Source organism: Phodopus roborovskii, unplaced genomic scaffold (assembly GCF_943737965.1).
Source record: "Phodopus roborovskii unplaced genomic scaffold, PHOROB, whole genome shotgun sequence".
In the NCBI taxonomy this organism is placed as follows: Eukaryota; Metazoa; Chordata; class Mammalia; order Rodentia; family Cricetidae; genus Phodopus; species Phodopus roborovskii.
In genome coordinates this window covers 634,183-661,865 of record NW_026126583.1, presented here as the reverse complement: position 1 = coordinate 661,865, position 27,683 = coordinate 634,183, and the positions used below count along the sequence as shown (strand labels likewise).

General features: G+C 39.2%; 1 protein-coding gene across 1 annotated transcript; it reads right to left on the bottom strand.

Annotated features, from left to right (window-relative positions):
• Positions 1 to 3,541: 3,541 nt before the first annotated feature.
• Positions 3,542 to 8,870, bottom strand: LOC127236305 (uncharacterized). Its single transcript, XM_051203915.1, is given in 8 exon segments — positions 3,542 to 4,105; positions 4,108 to 4,662; positions 4,762 to 6,293; positions 6,296 to 6,923; positions 6,925 to 6,996; positions 7,735 to 7,818; positions 8,202 to 8,459; positions 8,637 to 8,870. Coding segments are annotated over 8 exon segments (3,927 nt in total).
• Positions 8,871 to 27,683: the final 18,813 nt, after the last annotated feature.

Genomic DNA, 27,683 nt, shown 5'->3' with positions numbered 1-27,683 from the left:
CTCAATGCTGGTGGTAAACTAGCCACCACCATCTTTAATAAACCGGGGCAGAAACAACTATGACTTTCATTTTAACAATACTGTTGTTTAACAGATAAAGTCTCATGGACAGACAAAGATAAAGATGTACAGTAAAGACAGATACACATTAAGAAAAAGCACTAAATGTTTACAGTGCATTCTAAAATATATGTAGGCTTGGGAGAGAAAAGGAAGAAATTTGTTTTAAAAATACAGTGAGGAGATGGATGTAATGGCAAAGGCCTTTAATCCCAGCACTCGGGAGACAGAGGCAAGCAGATCTCTTTTGATTTAAAAGTTAACCTTGTATGTAGAGTAAATTCCAGGACAGATAAGAGTTACACAGACAAATCCTGTCTCAAAAAATAAAAGTAAAGAAACACAGTAATAATAAAAGCTAAAAATGGTAAAAAATCTGGACACTGTACTGTATTATATTGTCTTTGTATTGTTTGACCTCTGAGGAAACAACAACTATTAAAGGAGATGCTGCTGGATTAATTCACTTTATATACTTTAAAAATACTTCGACTCCAAAATTTAAGTCTAAGGAGAAGTTACTGGAGAAAAAGATTTCTATTTTTGTTTCCACAGAAAATATAAAACTATGGATACCATCCAGTCTAATGTGGTTTGAGCAAGCCAGACCCCCTGAAACAGAGAACCAAGTGGCCTTACATTCAAGACAGCTGGACAAGGCAGCCTTGTAGACTACAACATTTTTCTGCATCTTCTTAGGATCCCCAATGACAGCGCTCTCTATCAGCAGGAAGTAGTTTGGAAAGAACTTTATCCCACTCCTTCAAGGTTACTTTCCACCAGACAACTGCTTTTTGCATTTGAATGAAAGGAACCTGACTTGTGCAGAACTGGGCAGCTCATCTGGACCCGACTGTCCCAAGGGTTTAAAATTCCCCAACAATGGCCAGGCATGTAAGAGAATTTCTGTGGACATCTGGGTTTTGCAGGCTGACTAAGGAAAAAATTCTCCTGGATGGCAGAGCACCAGGAGGCATTTGATGCCATTAAAAAAGCCCAGCTAAAAGCACCTGCTCTAAGCCTTTTGATGTAACTAACCTTTTACCCTTTATGTGGACAAGCCTAAGGGGGTCACCTGGGGAGTTTTGACTGAAAGACCCCAAGAGTTTGGAGCCTGTCAGGGGGAAGTCCCTTGCCCCCGAGAGACGAGACTGGACCACTGGATGCAAGTGCAAGAGGTTATTTATTGTTTACACACAGGTACCTATGGATGCACTAGTCTTTCGAGAGACAGAGAGAGCATGCCTGGTAAAGCATATGCAGTTTATATAAGGTTGGTGTAGCAAGAAGCAGGCTTACAGAAGCAGAAGCATGGTTACAGGGACTTCATTGTTTCATCTAAATATAGCAGTTGTAGTTAACCAAGGACAGTTGGTTATTCAGGTTGGGCACAAAGAATACAAAGAATTCAGTTATGACTATCTCAGCATAATGGACACTGTCCTGCTGACCTTGCTTTAGTTCAAGCTGCAGACCACAGATATCTGGTTGGCGTTGGATGAGAGCAGCACCTGGTTCCCTCCTGTACTTTTCTCATAGCTTGACCTTGGCAAATTAGCAAGAACAATTTAAACAGGAAATAAGCATAGTGGGTGCTCTTTCATTCCCCCCTTTTTCTGTTAAATGAATAAAACTTTTTATTCACTGCTGTTCAGTTTCTAATTGTTTTAGTCTCTGATATTGTTGGGTCAAAACTAAGGCTTGAATTACTGACAAGCGTTCCTTCATGAACTGTATTAGTCTGTTCAGAATGCAGGGACCAAAGGTGAGAATCAAAAGGAATATAATTAGCGGTCCTGTGATGGTGGATATCAGGGTTGTAAACCAAGGGGAGTGATTAAAAAGTTTTTCAAACCATCCTTGTTGGGCCTCAAATTCTTTTTGTCTCTTTTCCAACTGATCCCATAGTTTGTCTAGGGTCTCAGTCACAACTCCTGTTTTGTCCACATAAAAACAACATTCCTCTTTGAGGGCAGCACATATGCCCCCTTCCTTTAAAAATAGGAGGTCAAGTCCTATCCGGTTTTGGAAAACTACCTCAGATAAGGAGACTAGGGAGCCTTTAAGATCTCTAATGGATCTTTCTATTGCCTTTAGGTCTGCAGTCATAGCAGTATGAAGAGACTCATATTGGCTGACTCCACTCAAGGCTGCTGCTCCTGTGCCTATTCCTGCTGATATTCCAGCCCCTAGAAGAAGGGCCAGGGTTATATTGACAGGCTCTCTCCTGTACCTATGTTTGTTTTCAAAACATTCATAAACAGTTTCAGAAATATGATAGAATATACAAGGGTATAATTCGACCAGAACACAATAATCAGAAGCCTTATTCAGGATTTGTGCTGAAATGTAAAGAGTCAATCCAGTGCTACATGCCCAGTAGGTTCCATTGGGAGCTGAAAGAAAATAATTGCCAGGGGTAATTGGCAGTGTCTGATTACATCGCTTCTGGTGGGTCTTGGGTATTGTGCCTAGGCAGAGCCTGTGCCCTATGACTTCAGGGAGAGTCAAACTAAGACCTGGTGAGTCTAAGCATTGCTGAGGGGGACTGGTATGGTTTAAAAATTTTTCATTAATAGCTATTCCTTCATAATAGGGGGAGTTTGGAAGGAGACAGAGCCAACAGTCTTTGGCCTGGTCAGGGCGTGCGTTGAGGGCCGTGTAAGCCCCTTTAATTAATTTTAATAGTCTATCCCCGGTACCTGGGATTGGGAATAAGTGGGTGTTGTTAGGGGGAGTTGGCTGTGGCCTGAAGGGAAGTTTTTGGTCTGTAAGCACAGAGTTTGGCCCTATGGCTTGTGGGTCAGGATCTCTAATTTCCAGGCGAATTTTAAAGACAACTCCTTTGTCCAGGCCTGGCATATACCACCTTAGCTTCCCCTGTATCCAAACTGCATAGCCCTTTTTTCCATGGATGGTGAAGTCAATTCTCAAAGGGAGACAACGGGCTGACTCACAGACCCAACCCCCCGCATTGATGGGAGGGTGGCAGCTTTTCCTGCCCAAGGGGGGGGGCGAGTGTAATTTTGGCGCACTGTTATTAGATCCCAGGATGAGCTGGGATTCCAATAGGCACTCCCGGTGGTCTCACATCCCCAATTTTTACAAAAGTATTCCTGATGTCCCCCACATCCTGACCCCCTGGATTGACTCAGCTGAGGACAGACATAGAAGTCTGATTGGGCTATCAAACATTGGGTCTGGGGGTTGCTACAGCCTATCCATCTGTTTTCAGTTCTAGGCATGTCCTTTTTAAGGGAGTCTGCACCATAAGTGGGGATGTCCCAAGTGTCCAGTCCAGAAGCTAGTTGGCAAAAGTCAGGGGTGAGACTAGGCCACCAGGTGCCAGGTAGATTAAGGCCAGAGGTTGACCAGATGATCTCACCAGTTTGGGAAATCACTTGCCAGGTCAAGAGCAGGGGGGGGGCATGGGAAGATCCCACTTCAGAAGCATTTAAACCTATGTACAAAAGCATGCTTGCTAATGTTGGGAACGTAAAAGTCTTATCTTTAAGGGGTTTTGAGAGCGCTGAACTTTCCATGTTGTTTCAGATGGGGCCTGGTCCTGGGTCCGATGTTCTGGTTGTGTGGCCTTCATGTGGGATGCGTGGATCCAAGCAGCAATCCTGTCCACTTTCAGGGCGGTTGGAGTTGTCAGGAGCACAGTGTAGGGGCCCTTCTAGCAGGGCTCTAAGTTTTTAGTCTGATGCCTCCGAACCCAGACAGAATCGCCAATGTGGAAAGAGTGGGGCTGACAAGAGGTTCTTTGTTCCTCCTGGTATGCTGCCGCCAGAGGTTTCCAGACCTCTTCTTGGACTATATGTAAGGCTTGTAGATGTGCCTGCATGGAGGGGGTGTTTGCAAAATCAGAAATGTCAGCATCAAAGAATGATACAGCTGGCAGTGGACTGCCATATAGGATTTCAAAGAGAGTTAGGCCATGAGGGCCTGGAGTGTTTCTGGCCCGATAGAAGGCCAGAGGTAGGAGTTGTACCCAGTCCTTAGAGCCAGTTTCAAGCATTAATTTGGATAAAGCCTCCTTATCCAAATGGTTCTATTCATTCTTTCTACCTGTCCTGAACTCTGGGGTCTGTAAGCACAATGTAATTTCCAATTTATCCCCAGCAACCTGGCCACCAGCTGACTTAACTGGAAGATGAAGTCAGGCCCATTGTCTGATCCTATTACCTGTGGCATCCCATATCTGGGAAAGATTTCTTCCAATAGTTTCTTGGTGACCATTTTTGCAGTCTCATGTTTGGTAGGAAATGCTTCCACCCATCCTGAAAAGGTGTCTATAAAAACCAGTAAATATTTATAACCATACATTCCAGGTTTGACTTCAGTAAAGTCTATTTCCCAATGGACACCAGGCCTATGGCCACGAAGCCAGGTCCCAGGATCCAGTCTGGTTTTTCCTTGGTTGATCTGGGCACAGGCCAGACAGTTAGCAGTTACTTGTTCCAGTAATAAATTCCGATTGGGAAGGTAAGTTCCAATTTCTTGTGTATCTAGCAAAGTTTTCATCTTTTTGGCGCTCAGATGAGTCAGTTTATGGAGGTGGTCTATTAACATTTTTGCCGTTTTTATAGGCAGTATAGTCTTTCCTTGGTAGAACCAGCATTGCCAATTGGGGTCATAATCTGCACCCAGTTTCCGAACAATGTCCAAATCTGTTTCATCATAGTCCCAATCTGGAGCCTTAGCTGTTTTCTTTTCAGTCAATATGCTTATAGTCAATAGTTGGGGGCCTAAGGCTACTTGTTTGGCTGCTTCATCAGCCAGGCGACTTCCTTTTGCCTCCAGGCTTTCCCCCTTTTGATGTCCAGGGCAATATATTATGCTCAATTTCTTAGGAAGGAACAGGGCCTTTAATAATGTCAAGATTTCATTTTTATTTTTGATTTCTTTGCCTTCTGATGTTAAAAGGCCCCTTCTCCGATAAATTTCTCCATGGACATGGGCAGTGGCAAAGGCATACCGGCTATCAGTGTACACATTAAGCTTCTTACCTGCTGCCATCTGGAGATCCTGAGTCAGAGCAATGAGTTCATCTCGCTGAGCAGAGGTGCCTCTGGGGAGTGCAGTGGCCCATATGACCTCTGAGGCATTCATCACTGCAGCCCCTGCCTGTCTCTCACCATTTAGCAAGTAGTTGCTGCCATCTGTGTACCGGGTGTAGTCTGCATCTTTCAAGGGCTGATTGGTCAGATCAGGCCCTGTTCCATGCATCTCTGCAAGGATCTGATGACAGTCATGGGACGCTGGTCCCTCTGGCAGCGGTAACAAGGTGGCTGGGTTCAGGGTTACTATTGGCCCAAACTGAACCCTGTATACATCCAGAAGCAGGGAATGATAGTGAGTTACAAGGGCGTTAGATAGCCATCTATCTGGTGGCTGACGGATGAGGGACTCAACTGCGTGTGGTGCCAGTATGGTCATTGGCTGTCTCAGAGTCAATTTGGTGGCATCCTTGATTAGGACTGCAATCGCTGCCACCATCCAGAGACATGGAGGCCATCTTGATGCAACTGGGTCTAATTTCTTAGACAAGTAGGCAATGGGCCGTCTCCAGGGTCCTAACTTTTGGGTTAAGACTCCTTTTGCATAGTCCTGTTTTTCATCATCAAAGAGTTCAAAAGGCTTGGTGACATCTGGCAAGCCCAGGGCTGGTGAGGACAGCAGGGCCTGATTGATAGCATCAAAAGCCTGCTGTTGTTCCTCAGTCCATTTAAAAGGTGTGTCTTGCTTGGTTAGCGGGTAAAGGGGGGCCGCTATTTCTGCGAACCCCAGAATTCAGAGTCTACAGAAGCCTACAGTCCCCAAAAATTCCCTAAGTTGACGTTGGTTTTGGGGGATGGGTATATGAGATATAGTTTCTTTGAGGGCAGGTGTCAACCATCTTTGCCCATCCATTAGCTTGTATCCCAAATAGGTGACTTCCTGTCTACATATTTGAACCTTTTTGGCAGAGGCTCGATACCCCAGGTTCCCCAATGTTCGTAATAGGGCCCCAGTATCTGTTGTGCAGTACTGTTCAGTGGTGGCTGCAAGGAGGAGGTCATCCACGTATTGCAGCAGGATCAGAGATGGATGCTTGATCCGGAAATCTGCCAGGTCTTGGAGAAGGGCATCGTAAAAGAGAGTGGGGCTATTCTTGAACCCCTGGGGTAGGCGTGTCCAAGTCAATTGCCCTGAAATGCCCAGTTCTGGATCCTTCCATTCAAAAGCAATAAAGGCTGGCTCTGGGGGCTCAGCCTCAGGCAGAAGAAAGCATCTTTCAGGTCCAGGACAGTGTACCAGGGATGAGTAGGAGGCAGGGTGCTTAGTAGGTTATAGGGATTTGGCACCATGGGGTGAATGTCTTCCACTCACTTATTGACTTCCCTAAGATCTTGGACTGGCCTGTAATCCCCGGTTCCTGACTTCTTTATAGGCAGAAGTGGAGTATTCCATGGGGATCAGCAGGGGATCAAGATCCCTTGGTCTAATAGTCTCTTAATGTGAGGCTTGTTTTCTTGATATGCCTCATTTGACATAGGATACTGTTTAATTGAGACAGGGGTGGCTGTTGCCTTCAGGAGAATTATTAGGGGTGACTGTTGTATGGCCAGCGCCATGCCCCCTGTTTCTGCCCAGGACAGGGGGTGTTGTTTTAACCATAAGTCCATTCCTTCCTGTTGTTCAGGAGTCTTTTCAAAAAGTCTATATTCATTTTCCAATTGTAAAGTCAATATTTGAAGTGGAGCCCCTTGTGGGCCAGAGACTTTAGCTACTGATCCTTCAAAATGGATCTGGGCTTTTAATTTAGTCAGTAGATCTCGACCCAGTAATGGATACGGACAGTCCGGTACATGCAAAAAAGGAATGTGAGACTTTACCTGATGTGAGATGAACTTTTCTCTCCATGGTCCATCGGTATTGTTTTCCGCCGGTGGCTCCTTGTACCCAAGCTGTTTTGGTACTCAATGGCCCGTTCGTTTCAGTGAGAACTGAATGTTGGGCTCCAGTGTCCACCAGGAAGGTGACTGGCTGCCCCCCAACTCTTAAGGTTAGCCTGGGGGAGGGGGGGAGGGGGCTCCTGGCCCCGAGTGCCCTAGTCTTCATCTAGGGCTAGAAGCTGAGTTGGTCTTGGGGGTCTGTCTCCACGCCTCTGAGTTTTAGGTCTCTTAGGGCAATCTTTGACCCAATGGCCTTTTTCTTTGCAGTAGGCACACTGGTCTGGATCTACCCTGGGCCTCCTTCCTTCTCCCTTTCTTTCCTGACTTCCTGCACTATGATTATTCTGAGCTACAGTGGCCAGGATTTTGCTTAATTATTTCCGGTTTCTACGATCCCTCTCTTTTTCTATTTCTTCTAGCTCCTTTTATAACTTGTCCTCTCTTTCCTCCTGCAACTTTCTAAGTCTTTCTTCTTTTTCCTCAGGTGTTTCTCTCTTATTAAATATCTTTTCTGCTTCCTTTACGAGATCCTGCAGGCTATAATCTTGTAAATTATCTAGTCTCTGCAACTTAGTCCTAATATCTAGAGCAGACTGCCAAATGAAACCATAGAAACATTGCCCCTTTGCTCGTTACTATCAGGATCAAAGGGTGAATACATACAGTAGGCTTCTTTTAGCCTCTCCAAAAATGCAGTCAGAGTTTCCTCTGGTCCCTGGGTTATCTGTCTTACCTGAGCCAAATTTGTGGGACAGCGTCCCAGGCCAGCGGAGACCCGCTGTGAGTAACTGGCGATAAAGGAGCAGGTGTCCCCTACCTACAGCAGTATTGAAGTCCCAATCAGGACGATTTAGGGGAAAAGCTTCCTCAATTTCATTAGGCAACTGAGTGGGTCTCCCATCATCTCCTAAGATGTTCTTTTGAGCCTCCAGGAAGACACGTTGTTTTTCTTCTGAGGTTAGAAGGACCTGCAAAAGCTGTTGGCAGTCATACCAAGTGGGTTGATGGGTTATTAGGATGATTCAATTAGATTAGAGAGAGCTACAGGGTCTTTGGAGAAGGAGGGGTTGTTAGATTTCCAATTATAGAGGTTGGACACTGAGAAAGGCCAGTATTGAAATTGGCCTCTTGGTCCGGCAGTCTGGCTCAGGAGGTTCCTTCTGTGGCTGTCTCCCTTCGACCACAGAGTCTGCCAGCTACCGGGGAGTCTGCAGTAGTCTCTTCTTGTCCGTTTTCCAGGGCAGGAGTGGTACTGGTACTGTCTGGTTTGTCCGGACCCCTTTGCTGGGCATCACCGCCACCTACAGTGCCCTGGGTAGGGTGCTGATAAGGGGGAGGGGGGGTTCTGTCTTCTGAAAGTAAATCTATAAGATCAGACTCATCAGCAGGAAGAGTAGATTTGGAGTGAGGGGTTTTCTCTTTCTTGAGGACAGGATATAATTGAGATTTGGCAGGTGCCTGAGAGGGAATGAGTGGTACATGAGAAGAAGGCAAAGGAGGAGCAGTGGGTCCCTGTGAAAGTGGGGCCACATCAGTCTTGGGGAGAGATTTAGAAGGAGGTTTGGGGGTGACAAAGGGAGCCACCCAAGAGGGGGGGTCAGAGGCCAGATTTTACCAGGTGACAATATAGGCCACCTGGTCAGGACGTCCGTGGAGCCCGGCATCGAATCGTTCCTTCACCTGCAAGATAATACCAAGGTCGAAAGTGCAATCACAGGGCCAGCCAATATTAAATGTCGGCCACTCAGAAGCACACAGGTTTTGCCATCTCTTTTTCTTTACGTCCATTGACTGGTTGTGCGCTCGGCCCTGGACTTCGCTCCAGTGACCTAGGGTCAGACTCAAAGGGGTAGTTACAGATTGTCCCATGTCTTTTTCAAAATAAAGAAGCAAGTAAATAGACAAGGCAAACAGAACACACAGACAGCCGGCACAGAGACGCACTGCGCGACTTTGGCGTAAAACCGAAACCAGATACTGAGTTGGAGGCACAGAGGGTCTTAAGCCCTCTGGCCCTTCCAAAACCACGAATCCCTGAGACTCATTGTGGGCCCCGAAAAATCGGGTGCCCCAGATCCCTGAGACATCTCCCAGGGTGGCGGGTAGAAGTCCGAGCTCGTCAGCTCCTTCGCAAGCCACCTACAGACACAACTAGCCTAGCTGATTACCGATCTCTGTGCAACAAGCAACAAGTAAAAGACATATGAACAAGACAACAAAGAACAGAAATTAAGCACTGGCCAGCTTACCTCCCGGTGGGTGTCAGTGTCAGTCTCCAGGGGGAAGGGTCTCCAATCTCGATGGAACTCCAATGAAAGACCCCAAGAGTTTGGAGCATGTCAGGGGGAAGGCCCTTGCCCCCAAGAGAAGACTGGACCACTGGATGCAAGTGCAAGAGGTTATTTATTGTATACACACAGGTACCTATGGACGCCCTAGTCTTTTGAGAGACTGAGAGAGTGTGCCTGGTTAAAGCATATGCAGTTTATATAAAGTTGGTGTAGCAAGAAGCAGGCTTACAGAAGCAGAAGCATGGTTACAGAGACTTCATTGTTTCATCTAAATGTAGCAGTTGTAGTTAACCAAGGACAGTTGGTTATTCGGGTTGGGCACAAAGAATACAAAGAATTCAGTTATGACTATCTCAGCATAATGGACACTGTCCTGCTGACCTTCCTTTAGTCCAAGCTGCAGACCACAGATATCTGGTTGGCTTTGGATGAGAGCAGCACCTGGTTCCCTCCTGTACTTTTCTCATAGCTTGACCTTGGCAAATTGGCAAGAGCAATTTAAACAGGCAATAAGCATAGTGGGGGGTCTTTCATGACCAAATCCCTAGGGCCATGGAACAGACCAGTTGTTTATCTGTAAAAGAAGCTTGATCCTGTAGCCAGGGGAGGGCCTGGCTGTCTAAAGCTATTGCTGCTGACAAGTTGACTTTGGGGCATAAAGCAACTGTAATAGCCTCCATGCACTGGAGAGCATTGTCCAGCAGCCACTGACTGATGATGACCAATGCCCATGTGACTCACCACCAAAGCCTGCTTCTCACTGAGAGACTGAGCTGATTGTGCTCACTCCACCAGCCAGCCTTATCCTGCCACTCTTCTGCCTGAGGAGATTAGTGAACTGGGGACACCTGACTGCCATCAACTGTTGGTTAAAGAGAGTTTGCAAAGATCTTAAGGACATCCTGATGGCTGGGGAGATGTTGACCAGTTCACTGCTGGGAGCAGTTACATTGTAAAAGGTAAAGAAAGGGCTGGGGCAGTGGTACTGCTAGACAAAGAGAAGTCCATAAACATTAACAAGCAGCAGGTATGCTTTTTTAACTGTTCATGTGCATGGGACTGTCTCAACCATGTGGCTAAAAAGTTACTGAAGAAAATTTTCCGAAGATTAAAAATACCTAAGGTAGTAAAATCAGACAATGGTCCACTTTTTTGGTTGCCCAGGTAAGTCAGTCACTGGCCAAGATATTAGAGATTGATTAAAATTACATTGTGCATACAGACCCCAAAGATCAGGTAGAAAGCATAAATAAAACCATTGAGGAGACCTTCACTAAATTGACCGCGGAGACTGGCATTAATTATTGGATAGCTTTCCTAACCTTTATGCTTTTCAGGGTTAGAAACACCCCTGGACCATTTGGGCTGAATGTCTCTATGTGGGGGGGGGGGGGCCTCCACTGGTGGAAATTACTTCTGTACATAGTGCTGATGTGCTGTTTTTTTAAGCCTCTGTTTGCTAGGCTTAAGGTGCTCGAGTGGGTGAGACAGCAAGCCTGGAAGCAACTCTGAGAGACCTACATCACTTCCAAGTTGGAGATCCAGATTACATTAGATGTCACCACACAGAAACCTTGAGACTCAGTGAAAAGGCTCACTTTGTGGCTGGTCCAGAATATGTCCTCCTCCTCTGGACCCACCCACACTTTACTCCAGGTTATAGAACCCAGGGACAACCTCTTACAACTGCCCATTTTTATTTTTTTCTTGTTGCTTACAGTTGGAAAAGTTGTTACTTTTGTTATGAGTACTGTTCATATTATGGTGCTTTGATAGCAGTACAGAAGCTTCTGGAGCCCAGAGGAGCCTGCTTGTTAATTTCTATAGTTATAAGATTAGAACTATTGACAAAAGAAAAAGGGTAGAATGAAATACAAAAAGGTAATGTTAATCATGGACTAACCTGGAAACCAATATCTGTTCCTTGGATTTTGCTAACTTCCTCTCACCAGGCTCTGAAATAACAAGAAGTCACACTGCCCCTCCTTTCCTGAGAGTCAGCAGGTGGTGAATAGGGTCTGTAGGAAACAAGGAGATAGCTGCAACTCAGGTTTGGCTAGAGAAAATTAATTAGCACACCCTGAGGCCCTAAGGTCTATTGATCCTAATAGCAGACCATCCTGCCTCCAAGGGTCAAGTACTCAATGGGCAGAGGGTCCCACCCCTGCCCTAAGCTTGTGGGTTTGCCTTTAATAACACATGGGCCTGGGGGAGGGGACTTCTCTCTAGCCTGCTTGCTGGAGGAGCCCCTTTGTGCAAACATTTCCTGTTCATTAAAGCCTCTTGAGTTTTGCAGCAACTGGACTGGACATTGAGTTCTTGGGGTATCGACCGAACCTGGAAGACTCCTCATTCTGAGGGTCTTACAGAACGACACCCAAATTCCCAAATAGTGTTTATAAATGTTTGTTTTCATTTAAGTGGATTTGGTTATAAATGGTTAATTATCACAGCCAATTCTTTTTAAAGGTAAAAAGGGGATTATGGTATAGATATGAAAGTTGTTTTGGAATGGATTTGCATTTATTGATACAATTTAAGGTCAATTTTGTGATATGTATATTTCTCCTCTTGTTTAGGTATTGTTTTTATATAGCTCAGTTAGGAATGTAATGTATAATGTAATGCAAATTAAAGATAGTACTTATCATAGTCCGATATTATAGTTAAGTTAGTTAAGATTTCTAGATATACATAGAAAATATGACATTTAAAATGGTTTATGGATTTTCTTGACAGTGAGACATAACTGCTGCTGGCAAGACCACCTTCATCAGAAAGGAAGATGGACATCAAAGAAACTCCTTATAAAGTTGGCGCCCACGTTGCTAGTAAGAACTTCCACTTAAAATTTAACAAAAGCTTAAAAAAGGGTTTTAGAAACAAAAGAACAGAGACAAGCAAGGTTTCTTGGTAGCAACATTTTTCTCGGTTGGACTCTGCTTTGTGAGAGACAAGCAGGTATTTGCTCGGCTCCTTTAAGGGAAGATTCTTGCCTCGGCATATGCGGCAAAAAACCACAGGGCTTTTAAAAGGCACTGCTAGCAATTTATTGGTGTGTATGAGAGATGGCAATGGCAGTGATCAAGTCTCCAAGCTGGCCGCATGCTGCTGGAAGGCAGCACAGACCAAGGCGGTGGGCACAGCTTTCAGTGCTGGTGGTAAAATAGCCACCGCCATCTTTTATATACCGTGGCAGAAAAAATAAAGACTTTCATTTTAGCAATGTTGTAGTTTACCAGATAAAAGACTCATGGCCAGAAAAAGATAAAGATTTACAGTAAAAACAGATTCATATTAAGAAAAACCTCTAAATGTTTACAGTGTGTTTTAAAATATACGCAGACATGGAAAAAAAATAAAATGGTTTTAAATAGACAGAGAGGAGCATATGCCTTTAATCCCAGCACTCGGGAGACAGAGGCAAGCAGATCTCTGTGATTTCAAAGTAAACCTGGTATGTAGAGTGAATTCCAGGACAGATAAGAGTTACACAGAGAAACCCTGTCTCAAAAAGTAAAAAATAAAAAGTAAAAGAAACGGAGTAATAATAAAGCCACTTAAAGATGGAAAGCTCAGAGAGACTCTGGATACTGTATGGTATTATATTGTCTTTGTATTGTTTGACTGCTCAGGAAACAACTACTGTTGAATGAAATGCTGCTGAATTAATTCAATTTATATATTTTAAAAATGCTTTGACTTCAAAATTTAAGTCTAAGGACAAGTTACTGGGGAAAAGGATTTCTATTTTTGTTTCCACAGAAAATAAAAAGCTGTGGATTCCTTGCAGACTAATGTGGTTTGATCAAGCCAGACCCCCTGAAACAGAGTTTCTGGTGATCCAACATTCAAAACAGCTTGAACAAGGCAGCCTTGCAGACTACAGACAGGATATCTGCTTCTTCTTAGGATCCCCCATGACAGCGCCCACTATCAGCAGGAATTAGTTTGGAAAGAATGACGCCCAAATTCCCAAATATTGTTTATAAATGTTTGTTTTCATTTAAATGGACTTGGTTATAAATGGTTAATGATCACAACCAATATCTTTTTAAAGGTAAAAAGGGAATTATGCTATAGGTATGAATATTTTGTTTTGGAATGGATTTTCATTTATTGATACAATTTAATGTCGATTTGGTGATATGTATATTTCTCCTCTTGTTTAGGTATTGTGTTTATTGAGCTCAGTTAGAAATGTAATGTATAATGTAGTACAGATTATAGATAGTTACCTATGATAGTCAGAACTTATAGTTAAGTTAGTTAGGATTTCTAGATATACAGACATGTATTTGAGATGGATAGGCATTCTTCAAACCTTTCAAAGACCTACAGAATATGGCATTTAAAATGGTTTAGGGTTTTCATGACAGTGAGACATAATTGCTCTTGGCAACACCACCTGCATCAGAAAGGAAGATGTTCATTGAAGAAACGAGTTATGAAGTTTACTTCCAATATGGCAAGACTAGCCATTTGGACAAGATACTGCTCTTGTCTGGACTGTTTGACTTTGTGCTATATAAACTGGACATGCAGGACCCACAGAAAATTGACTGCTGATTCAAGATGAATATTGCTACAGAGTTCCTGCTCCATGGAAGTGTCTGTCAGACAACATGCAGGACACCGAGAAAAATGATTGACAAACTGCCAATACAACAAGACAGTTTAAAGTTTCCTGCTTTGCTGAGGAGTCTGCCAGATACATTATGGCCTATGGGCAGAACTTCAGGTGACTGACAAGGTGAGATGTCTCTGTCATTTCTAGAGTTTATATGGTATCCTTCTGTGGTCTTTGAAGGAATTGAAGACAGATAGTTATAGTTGTAATTTTCCTTAGTTAGGATTAAAGATAAGTTACATAAACTTTAGACTCACAAAGATAGGATAATGATGGAATATTTTCTTAAATCTTGATAAATGTTAATGGACTAAATAGTGTTAACTATGATTCTTATTTGATAACTGTTGTGTGATATATTTTACTATGTTAAGGTTAAAACCCTTCTTTTTATTTAAACAGAAAAGAGGAGAAGATGGAAGATGCCATTATATATATAAATGTTTCTCATACTGGTTAATGAATAAATCACTGTTGGCCAAGAGGAAAGCAAGATAGGTGGGGCTAGGAGAGAAGGAAGAAAAAGGAAGTAGGAAGGAGGAGTCAAGAAGTAGGTAGGAGAACACCATGTGAAAATACATAGATCAACAGAAATGGGTTAATACTTAAGACAGAGGTAGTCGGTAAGAAACTAGTACCGGGCCAATAACATTATATCAAATACAGAGTCTCTGTGTGTTATTTGGGGCTGGCACGACAGCTGCGGTGGGGTAAGACCAGGTGGGAGGAAAATCTGTATCCCTTATAGTTATCTTCCCATTTTCATTTCTGATTTTGTTAATTTGCATGTTCTCTCTCTGCTTTTTCGTTAAGTTGGATAAAGGTTTGTCTATCTTGTTGATTTTCTCAAAAAACCAACTCTTAGTTGCATTGATTTTTTTGTATTGATTTCCAGGTTTCTATTTTGTTGAAATACTCCTACGGGGTGAGTTCGCTTCTCTCTGTTCTAAGGTTTTAAGTTGTGCTGTTAATCTCTTATGTGATTATCCTCTGTTTTCTTCATATGGGCACTTAGTGCAATGAAATTTCCTCATAGCACTGCTTTCAAGGTATCCTATAAGTTCAGGTATGTTGTGTCTCATTCTCGTTGAATATTAGAAAGTCCTTAATTTCTTTCTTTATTTCTTCTTTGACCCAGGTGTGGTGCAATTACACATTGTTCCGTGTCCATGACTGCAGGTTTTCTGCTATTTGTGTTGTTGAATTCCAATTGTAAAGCATGGTGGTCTGATAAGGTACAGGGGACTATTCTATTCTCTTGTATCTGTTGAGGTTTGTTATGCCACCTAGTATGTGATCAACTTTAGAGAATGTTCCATGTGGAGCAGAGAAGAAGGTATATTCGGTGTGTTTGGATGGAAGGTTCTATAGATGTCTGTTAACCCCAGTTGAGACATAACTTCTGTTAGTTCTTTTGTTTCTTTGTTGAGTTTCTGATTTGTGTCTAGTGAATTCTAATGTCAAATGATAAATCCTTGACAGCAGTCATTTTCGTTTCTAAATGAAATATTCATTTATTTTATTCTACCAATATTTCCTCTAGAATTCTAAATATTTAGATGACATTTCCAAAATCAATACAAATGTATGCTAATAAGTGTGGCAACTGCTGGATAAACATGAGGAAAACATAATACTATGGGGAGTTTGTTTCTAACATCAACACATTAATGAGAATATTCAAACTATTTGAATGCTGAAATTGAAATCTCATTAACATTTTGAGTGTTGATATTTTCAAAGAGACATTTAAATAAGAAAAGAATAATTTCTTCCGTCAAGTTCTGCCGCTGATAAATGCTTTCCTAGGAGGCATCCTTAACTTTTTCTTAATTTATAAGTGGCTTTCGTATATACCTTCATGTTTGTGTGTGTGCATGTGTTCATGTGCATGTGTGTGTTTTATATATGATATGTAATTATATGAACAAAGAAAAATGTTTAAAGTTAGTTCCTCAATTTCCCCTGATGATGTTAAACCTCGTTCACCATGGGTACTAGTAATTTAATAGAACACTATGGCCAAGGCAGCTTATAAAGAGAAAAGTGTTTGTTTTGGCTTACCATTGCAGAGGCAGAAGAAACCATCATGCTTGTATGGAGGTATAGCAATATATAGCAAGACTGATTATAAGAGGAGATATCAGAGAAACTGCTTCTTCCAATACAAGAAAAAAAATCAAATGTAAAAAACACAAATAAACAATGTTTTAAGCTCTCTCGTAGATCCAGTGGGATATTATCTCTATTTTAGTTTCTCTGGACATACCACCTCAATCTCCCTGAATAATGCCGTCAGTTATCAACCAAAGGCTCAAATATCTGAGATTATGAGAGATATTTTTCACCCAAAGCAAAATACCCTGCTTTTGGACATTTATCTTTACTCAATGTGCCCAGTCTGTTATGTCAAAATGACTGTGGCTGTGTAATTTGTCTTTTCCTTTAATTTTACGTACCAATCACAGTTACTCCTCTCCCCTTCTCCTCTTCATCCCTTACTCCTCTTGCCCTCAAGTTCCCTCTTCAGAAAGGGTAGGACTTCCTATTCAGAATCAATAAAGTCTGGTACATTCAGCAGAAGCAGGAACAAGCCCTTCCTCTACTCTCAAATCAAGTCTGAGCAAGATATCCCACCATATTGAATTGGCTTCAAAAACCCAGGTGTTGCACCAGGGATAGATCTTGGCTCCACTGCCAGGCATCCCATGAAGTGAGCAGGCTACGAAGTAAGGCTATGTTGTGCCCCATGCAGATTTCACAGATGTTGATCTAGGGTCTATGAGCTCCTACAAGTTGAGGCCAACTGTCTCTGTTTGTTTCCTCATCATTCTCTAGACCCTTCTTCCTCATATAATAACTCCACACTCTCTTTGACTAAACCTTTGGAGGTTGGCCTGTTAATTGACTGTGGATCTCTGCCTCTGCTTCCATTAGTTACTGGGTGAAAGTTCTATGATGACAGTTAGGGTAGTCACAAATTTGATTATAGTAGAAAAACATTTCTTGTACCATCTCCACTATTGTCAGGGTCTTAATTGGTTCATCCTTGTGGATTCCTGGGAATTTCCCTAGCATCAGATATTCCCCTAGACTCTTAATGGCTCCCTCCATAGAGATATCATCCCAATATGACAGATTTCACTTCTTGTTTTATAGTTATAGCATTTTTAGACCTTTGTTCATACTACTTACATATGTACACAGCTCAGAAAATCTCCTTTTTTCAGACTTCATGAAATAAATCTTTACTTAAATATGACTGGGCTTCATACCTACACCACACTCTCTCACAGCACTGTATACTTTTTATGCACACCTACTTTCCTAAGTATAATTGTTCTGTATTACTTGTTTAATTCCTTATATAGATTACTACTTCAAGATCACATGTATTCATACTCATTTTTCTTCATGATCTCTCTTTTTAACACAAGGGTTTCACAATAAGAGTAGGTATGTTTTTAATGATGTGAAAAATTAATGAAAATGGATATTTTTCATGCATATCATCTACAAATTATATGTGGAAATTAGTAAATTAAGTTACTTTGAAATTCTTATGAGTTTGAAACTCATACTCTCCAAGAATAACCCCCTAGCAGTCTATTAACTGCTAACATTTCATAAGATTACCATAGAGATAAAGTACTAACTTCACATACACACATATAAACATGAATATGTAGCTAACCATACACACTCAACACACACAGAGAGATACACATTAACTCACAAATCAAATAATTTAGAATTATAATAAATGCTTAATAAATTTAAATAAATGTTTTGTTCTAACTTTTTTTTTAACTGTATTCTACATACTATTAGCATTCCTGTGTCCTTTTTTTCTCCTGTGTATATACATGCATATATATGTATGTATGTGTATGAGATATATAAATATCTCCAGATAGAGATACTGCACACATTTCCAAATTACGTTTTTGCTTTCAGTCAAGGGTAGTTAGCTCTGACTTAGAATGGTCATAGTCAGAAAATGTTTGGGACTTCTCAGAAGTCTTTATGCATGTGCAAGTTGCGCTAAAGTTTTTTTTTTTTTTTTTTAATTCTGTGCCTTTAACCTTCCATTCATGTTCCCTTGGGTTTTCATATAACTGAACTCATGCTAATATGAGATATGAAATTTAAATAGGTGTGTGAGATGTTAGTAATGTTCTGCCAAGTATAAAAGTAATTTTAGCTTTCATGAGCAACAACAGCAATAACTCAAACATGGCAAATTGTATCATGACAGATGTATGAGTTGGCTACAATGCAGAAAACATAACATTCTCAAATGTCAGAACCTAAGCAGAACAGGTTTGGGCAGGCCCCCAATGCTTATTCACCTGTAGAGAAGCCACATAAGTGCCCTGCTATAGTTACTCTGTGACAAGTAGAAAGAATTAGTAAAATACATTAACATTTTCTCAAGCAAGTTAGTGCTGGGAGAGGCGATTCTGTAAATATGTTTCTCATACTGGTTTAAGGAATAAAATACTGTTGGACAATAGGAAAGGAAGATAGGAGGGACTAGGAGACAAGGAGGAAAGAGGAAGTAGTAAGGGGGCCAAGATGGAGGATCTGGAGAAGGCAGAACCGCCAGCCACCTCTCACTGGTAAGACCACGTGGAAATACATAGAAATGTGTTAATACTTAAGACAGAGCTAGCTGATAAGAAACTAGTACCTGGCCAACAGAATTCTATCAAATACAGAGTCTCTGTGTTAATTGGGGCTGGTGTGGTGGTGGGACAAGACCAGGCAGCGGGCAGAAAAACCATACTCCTTACAAATTAGTTTGGTTAATATTGTTTGCTGATTTGTGATAGTCACAGGTGGAAATGTTTCATATCACAGGAAATATCATATCATGGTTATATCTCTTTATATTGACACTTTTTCTAAATTCAATTAATAACCTGACATATCAAAGCAAAGTGTTTCTTAACTGTGTAGTAAGTTGTGTTTCTCAAAATAATGCTCTTTAAAAATTCTTGTTGTTTTTGGTTCCTGGTGATGGAGAGTAACCAAAATTTAGATGAGTTGTAGCACATAGATTTTTAACTATGAAAACAGGATTTCAAACTTCATCTTGTTTTAGACGATTTAAATTTTTCAATGGAATTTAAAAAATCTCCATCCAAAAAGAAAATATTGTACAAAATTATACTATAGTTACATCATTCTTCCCTTCTTACCTTTCCTCCATATTAATCCTCCTATAAAACAGCATTCGGACATAAAGCTGGCCTGTTCTCAAGGTCCTCAATTGCAGCCGCTAAGATCACTCCTTGTGCACAACAATTTGTTAATACTCAGACATTTACACTGGCCAGTGCTGAGGGTCCTGAAAGATTATTTCATCAAGCCACCCTTCTGTGCATGTTTTACCCCCTTATGAAAGTCAAAACCTTCCCATTTTCCTCTCTCTTCCTTGTGCTGTTCCCACCTCAAGAGGCCATTCTCTATGACCCTTCCACCTGCTCCCTCAATAACTCTCTCATGCCAGTTCTATTGTATAGTGCTATTTTCTTTTCCACCAATGCAAAACAACAATACAAACCCATGGCTTGTTACTTTAAAGCTGTTACATGCATACATGCATAACACAAACAGATATATATCCCTGGATATAACCTGATCAATCTTTATCATGCTATTTTCTTCTATGCTTTCTGGTGGTCTGTCCAGGATCTGTGATGCCAGGTTAATTGATTCTGTGAGTTTTTATTTGGTGTCTTTAATTACCCCCCCTCTTTAGTGGGATTACCTGAACTCACACTGTTCTTTGTGGGTCTTACATCAGTAACCACCAGCTGCCTGTCTGATCATTATTCATCTAGGCTTCAATCTGTGAGTATATCATAATTCCATTAGGGATAATTTCATTAATATTTCACCCCAAGTCATGTTACTTATATTCTAGGTCAGTGTGCCATCCAGCAACTCTGCACTGGCATTCTAGGGAGTGTCAGGGGTAGGCTCCATCTCACGCCAACTCTGAGAACTACATGAAAATCTACACATAGACATCTTCTTTTCTTCACATTATCTTCAACAAACAGTGATTGTACAACTGGATGTTGGCATGAGAAGGAATACAAATTGGTCTATAATTTTACCCTACACAAATTTCACATCCAAATAAACAAAAGAACTTAACATAAACATAGATGCTCTGACCCAGAAGAAAACAGAAAACATCTTCCTGAATAGAACAAAAGTAGCACATACACTAAGACCAACAATTAATGAATGTGACCTCATGAAATAGAGAAACCTTCTATAAGGTAAAGGACACTGTCAATAGGAAATAACTTCATCCTACAGAATGGGAAGTGTTCTTCATCATCCCCATATCTGACAGTGGGTTGATTTCCAAATATAAGGAAATCAAGAAATTATATACACAAATAACATAATCCACTTTAAAATAAATACAGATCAAAACAGAATTCTTGACAGAAGTATCTCATGGCTGAGAAACACATAAAGAAGTGTTCAATATTTTGCCTATTTATTTTTTCTACTGAGATGCAAAACAGATATAGCTCTGTATTGTAAGTGAGGTGGAGAAAATCTTGGAGGTGTAGAGATAAGGGAAACCATTATAAGGTTATATTTTGTGCCACAACATATATTTATGGTAAAAAGAAAAATATTAGTACTAGAATATTGTATATATAATTATCATTAGGCATAATATAACTATGAGTCTGTATACTTTATCATAAACACATCCATGAAACAGAAGTACTTATAGTAAATATTTTCTCTTAAAATTATAATTGATTCCAATGTTATAAATCATTTTGTTTTCAATTTCTGTTTATGAGAATCTCATTCAAAATTTTATCAAAAATGATTGGTAAATTTTTCAAAGGACTGGTTGCTGGTATTGTTATCACTAATATATAAATTGTAAGGTTAGAAATTCAAGGGTTGTAGAATTTGAAAGAATACAAATCATTTCTCCCATCTTTTGGATAAATTTTCGGGATTATTCAAAAATTAGTTCCACTAAAATGAAGTAAGAAACTTTAAAAGTAATTCATTGGTGAATAAAAAATAAGCCACTAACTTGGTATGTAAGATAGTGATTATTACCTAATTAGTTGTTAGTAGTGAAAATAAAAAAAAAGGGTTTCGAAAATATCACCCAGACAAATGGAAAACAGAGGTAACATTTACTATGAGAACAAAGTATTCTTTATTCATGCATATAAAATGACTTCAGATAACTTGATAAATAATTATATATTTCAGTTAAATGTCACATTTATATGTTAAATTATTACATTAAAATTAATAATGTTTGTTGTGGTAAAGATATATACCATCATATTAAATGGCAAGTCTTGCTTCTGTGAGATATTACTAAGTAAAGCAACTTTTCCCTCCACAAATAATTATATAAATATATATGAAAGTATTCTCACTACAACTTCAAATAAAAATGTTCATGTGTAAATTATGTCATCTTTTTGAGAAATGTGTATAATTCTGAATTTACAAAAATGAGGGTAAATTGATGGCAATGTAGAAAGTTACCTCAATATTTTCAGTTACTGAATTAAAACTAGTTCTGAATGAGTTCAATTGACAGTGACTTATTTTACCAATTAGCAAATTCTTTACAGGCAGGAGTGATGACTCAGCAGGACTGGGATGTGGCCTGAGGACAATGTTAGGAATTAGCATTTAGTAGAGTACAAGTATGGTGTAGACTTTAGAATAATGAATAATGGAACTTGATTGCAATTACCCTTCTAAAACTATCTTTGTTTTTTAAACTTTTTAAATGAAAAACATGGTAAAGTTATTTTAAAAATGTAAATGTAAATCTGTGTGGCCTATTTTAAAAACTCCTTACTATGTTGTTAATAAGTATTCCACTGAAAGTGTTGAAATGTTTGGTGTTAGGAAAACTTTAAGCCTTTATTCACAATTGAGAAATTTAAGTATTTCATGAAGTTTATATTTAATAATCATCAACTTTTTCCAAGAAGTCTAAGTCTCAGAATTCAAGAGTGATATCTCTAGATTTTAATTTTCTTTTTCCTTTTTTTTTTATTTGAATTCAAAACAAAGTTGCTTTACATGCCAATCCCAATCCCAGTTCCCTCAATATCCTTTCCTCCACTATCACACCCACCAAACCCCAGCCCATCTCCTTTCTGGTCCCCAGGGAGGATGAGTCCTGCCATGTGGAGTCTTCAAAGTTTGTCATATTGTCATGGGGTTCTGCCCCATGTGTCTTGGTTGAGACAGTATCCCTCTATGTGGGATGGGCTCCCAAAGTCCATTTGTATACTAGGGATAAATACTGATCCATTACTAAAGGTCCCATAGACTGCCCAGTCCTCCTATATAATTGTTGCTAGATTATAGTTTGGTTTCAGGTGGAATATCTAAAGATTAATTTTAACCTTGTAGATTTTCTAGGGGCAACATACTGGGTGAATCTGTTATGATCCAGGAATTTACTATTGTTATCATTTGAATTTATTTCCATAAAATTTAAAAATGAGATATTATTTTTCTATGTCAATATTTCCCTGTCCAAAAAAAAAAAAAAAACTGTAAACTATGCAATACACAGAAATGTAAGTTAACTGTAAAGTTTTGTTTTAAAAACAAAATATTGAATGATAAGTAACCATTGTAGATAGTATTGGCACATGTGGTAAATCAAGGATAGTGGCTATAAAATATTTGCTGCAAATTCTGAAAGAAAATACAATATGGTATTCAGACAAACACCAACAAATATGAAAGTTTTATGAGTAAGACAAAGTTATATTAGTGTGCTTCATTCAATATAAAAATTCTCAGTGTTTGAAAAGGTCATGGTAATTGGGGTTTTCACACATTTTCTATAAATACAGATACATTTTGTATAAAGTTGGCCTTTCAATTGTGATTTCATTTTCTCTGACCTCTTTTAAGCTCCTTTCATTCCCCAAATATTTTCTCTTTCTTTTCTACCATTTCCTTCATTTTGAGGCAGAGTCTAAAGTAAATCATAGTGTCCTTTAACTCACTATGTAGTAAAGACTAAATTTGAACTCCTGATATTTTTGCCTTCATCACTCAAGTCCTGAGATTTGGGTTAGGACCAACTCTTAAGCTTTCCATGCTTTCTTCTGAGACAATGATGTGCTCCCTTCACATAATTTCTCCACATTAATTCCTTTTATATACAGCATTCATAACTAATAATTAATGTGGTTTTAAAAATAACTTTATATTACGCATGAGAGACCCCAGCACATATTTGGCACTGTTAAAACATCCAGTCATGTGGATTGAATGATTATCAGGTTCTTTGTGCTTCAGTCCAGATACAGCCATTGTTGCACTGCTTGAACCACAACCTGTAAATCATCCTTTAACACACACACACACACACACACACACACACACACACACACATGCAGAGAGAGAGAGAGATAGACACACATATTATAGATTTCTGTGCTTTGGCTGAATCTTTGTCCCCACTGTCTATTATTTTAATATCAGCATATTTTTTTTTTACTTTTACAATATTCTATGGCATTTCCTATTTGTAAAATGTTTTTTTTTTCCTGTTCATGTTTAATGTGTCTCTTTACACTAGATAGCCAGACAATTTTAGAGAACTCTTATACTCTTTGTATATTTATTTAGTTTCTCTAGTGACATTTTAAATTTAGGTGTCAAACTCAGGTTAAAATTGAAAATATTTCACAATTTTCTGAAATAATTTCTCTTTATGAGAAATATATTGGTCATTCAATAATTTTGTATTAAATAAAATAATCATCCTTGTCAAACCTGTTGTTGTGTAAGACCCTCAGAATGAGGAGTCTTCCAGGTTCGGTCGATACCCCAAGAACTCAATGTCCAGTCTAGTTGCTGCAAAACTCAAGAGGCTTTAATGAACAGGAAACGTTTGCACAAATGGGCTCCTCCAGCAAGCAGGCTAGAGAGAAGTCCCCTCCCCCCCGGGCCCAGATGTTTTTTAAAGGCAAACTCACAAGCTTAGGGAGGGGGTGGGACCCTCTGTCCATTGAGTACTTGACCCTTGGAGGTAGGATGGTCTGCTATTAGGATCAACTTAGGGCCTCAGGGTGTGCTAATTAATTTTCTCTGGCCAAACCTGAGTTGCAGCTATCTCTTTGTTTCCTACAGACCCTATTCACCACCTGCTGACTCTCAGGAAAGGAGGGGCAGTGTGAATTCTTATTCAGGGTCTTGTGAGAGGAAGTTAGCAAATTCCAAGGAACAGATATTGGTTTCCAGGTTAGTCCATCATTAACATTACTTTTTTGGTCTTTCAGTTGAACTATTGGATTTGTGTGTGTTTCCTGATAAAAAATGTATCATTCTCACCTACTGGTCTCAGTATTTTTATGTAACCTTAACTTACCAAAACAAGCCTGCATATCCCATCTTCCTGCTGTCTACATGGCATCTTTCCACTGCTTTTGTCTTCCTCTCCCAGCCATCTCTTTGTCTGGTACCTTCACCTACCCTTCCTGACTGTCTACTGGCCAGTGTTTTATTCATAAACCAATAAGAAGTTGCAGGACATCCCCCATCATCTCCTCTTTTCTCTCTAAACACAAAGAAGGGTTTTAACTTTAACATAGTAAAATTAGCTATAAAAAAATAGTTAGCCAGTAAGAACTATAGTTAACAATATTTAGTTCATTAACATTTGTCAAAATTTAATAAAATATTCCATCATCTATCCTATCTTTGTGAGTCTTAAGTTTTATATGTAACTTATCCTTTATCATAATTAAGAAAAAATCATAATAATAACTACCTGTCTTCAATTCCATCAAAGACCTTAGAAAGAAAATATATAAACTCTAGAATTTACAGAGATATCTTGCTGCCTGGACAGTTAACCAAAGTTCTTCTGTTGGTCCATCCATCTCCAGTCCACAGGCTTAGTGTGTTGGGCAGACATCTCAGCACACAGGGAATTTTAAATTGTCCCACCTGTATTGGCAGTTTGTCAGACATTATTTTCACTATGTTCTGCAGAATATCTGGCATACTCTTCCATGAAGCAGGGACCCTGCAGGACTGCTGTTGGGAAATTTAAGTACTCGTCCCATACTCTAAATCACTGGATAGATTTTTATTGACCCCTCCTGGAATTCATCACCTTGCCTGTGGAGTGTGGAGAGGAATGGGATGGGAAGGTGGTTGGGGGGTATGGGAGGAAGGGAAAAAGGGAAGTAGGAAAAGAAACTGGGGAAAATAATGAAAACCCCAAACAAAAGAAAAAAGAACATTAAGAATATTCATGTAAGGACCAGAAATCCTATGCCATTTTAAATATATAATTAAGGATCTTGTTCTATCACATACAGAAATAGTCATAGAAGTCTTCTCTAAGGATATTTGAAAATACAAAATTGCAAAATTGTTTTAAATACCAGAGAAATATTTATTTTGCCAAAGTAATATTCCATACAAGAAAATGTGTCATGATGAATCTACATGTCAGTGTTTACATGTGAAAAAAGATGCCTAGATAGGATAATATTCATCTAGGATAATATTAAAACTGATAAAATATTTTTAATTATGTTTTACTTAGAAATATAGTACTAGCTATTACTAGTTCTTTATGGATTTTTGTGCCCCATTAATAAAATGTTCATTTTAATTTAATATTTTCATTGACAGTTTGTCATAAGTGCAGTATTTTAATGTCATTTTTATTTCCATGATCTCAAGAAGAATATCATTACATGTTTTGCACACCTAATACATACTTAACTTATGGTAATTTCCTAAATTTCTAGCCCTATGTTAAAACGCTATTTGAAATGAAGTAAAATAAATGGTTGGAAGATATTCTACCACCACGTGGTGCCATTGATAACCAGCAACTTTCACTTATTTATTTCTTTTTCTTTTCTTTTTTCTTTTTTTGCAGGGAATTCCTTTGGCAGTTTCATATGTAAATCAAATTACCTAAGTAACTAAGAGAGAAACCTCCTTCCTCAATAGCATTGGATTTTTTGCAGATTGTTTTAGATGACTAATCTGCTATTTTCATGAATGATCCCTTATTTCCTTATTTGACTGGATAAGTACTGGAAATGAGACTGGGAATTTGATGTTACTTTTTCAAGTAATGGTTGTACAAAATAAATACAAAAATATGGAACTGTCCAATTGACCTTCAGTTCTCCAATATTATACTTGTTTTTTTTTTTTGTTTTGTTTTTTTGTATGTCAAAGAATCTTAAGTATACCCAACATAAAATGTATAATCAGAATCAAAGTGGGATTTGTGTTTTCTTGTCTGATTAAACTCTGCTACACCTGACATAGATTGTTTTAATTTATACTGTATTCATAAGCATAAGCAATTCACAAGATTAACACTTCTAAAGAGAATAAAGTGATCATTCTCATATAATTTTGGGAAAATGCTTTGGCTTTAAAGGAAGCAGTATCTACTGTCTCAGGCTTTATTGTTTTTTCTTACATATATCCAATCAATAGCAGTAGGTATCTGTGGTCATTGACATGATTTGGTCAATCAGATAATATTGTGCTCCCCTAAAAATAAGACTGTTAATTAAATGATAGAAGCAGTAGCAACGACTCACATTTAACCATTGGATGGACCAAACACCTTCAGTCCAGTTGGAGAGGAAGAGGAGTGACAATATGATCAAATGGGCCAAGACCATGTTGGAGAAACTCACAGAAACAGTTGACCTGAGCAAGTGGGAGCTCATTACTCCAGACAGACAGATGGAGAATATGCATATGATGAGACTAGCCTACCTGAATGTGGGTGTCAGTTGGAGAGCTTGTACAGTCTAAGAGCCACTGGCAGTAGAACCAATATTTATCACACATTCACTAACTGGCTTTTTGGAGCCCATTCCCTATGGAGGTATATCTTTCTCAGACTACATATACATGAGATAGCCCCATCCCTGTCCAAATAATGTGGCAACTTTAGATAATCCCCCATGAGAGGCTCACCCACTCTGAGAAGTGGATGAGGGTGAATGGAAAGATGTTGGGGAAAGTGGGAGGATGGTAGAGGAAGGGAAATGAGATTAGAATGAAAATTAAAGTTGTTTTTAAAATAAAAAAGAGTTAGAAACTCTATAAAAAAGACTAAATTTCATATATCATTTTTCTGTAAATTAAATAATTTAACTTTCCCTTTATGAATAGAAAAGAAATGTCAACATACATGGAATTCACTAGTATAATTTATGTTTAACAATTATAAGATTAGACTAAGAAATTAAGATATCTAGATCTTATACATGTCCACTAAAACTCACTTAAGTTTCTTATATTTCCTGCACTCCCTTGGGAAATATAAAATCATTGATAATAGTTACAGAATATTAATATGGTACAAGTACCTAGGTAGATTTTACCATGTTATTCTATAAGGATTAAGGTTAATGATATGTGGTAGATCCCTGTGGGTAAGTATTTTACTTTCAAGTTGCCATGATACTTATTAAGTACTGGAAGTGATATCACACTTTCAGATGTAAAAAAAGATCAGTTGGAAAGAATAAATTGCAAAGTTTATAAGATCTTCATAATGTTATGTAAGACTTTGACACTAATAAAATCCAAATCTTTCATTTCTAAACAATCATGAAGTTTTCTAAAGTTTGAAACAGACTATGTAAATAATGATGGTATAAGATTATGTAACATAAATATAAGGCAACATTCAGGTAACCACAGTTCATTTGATTC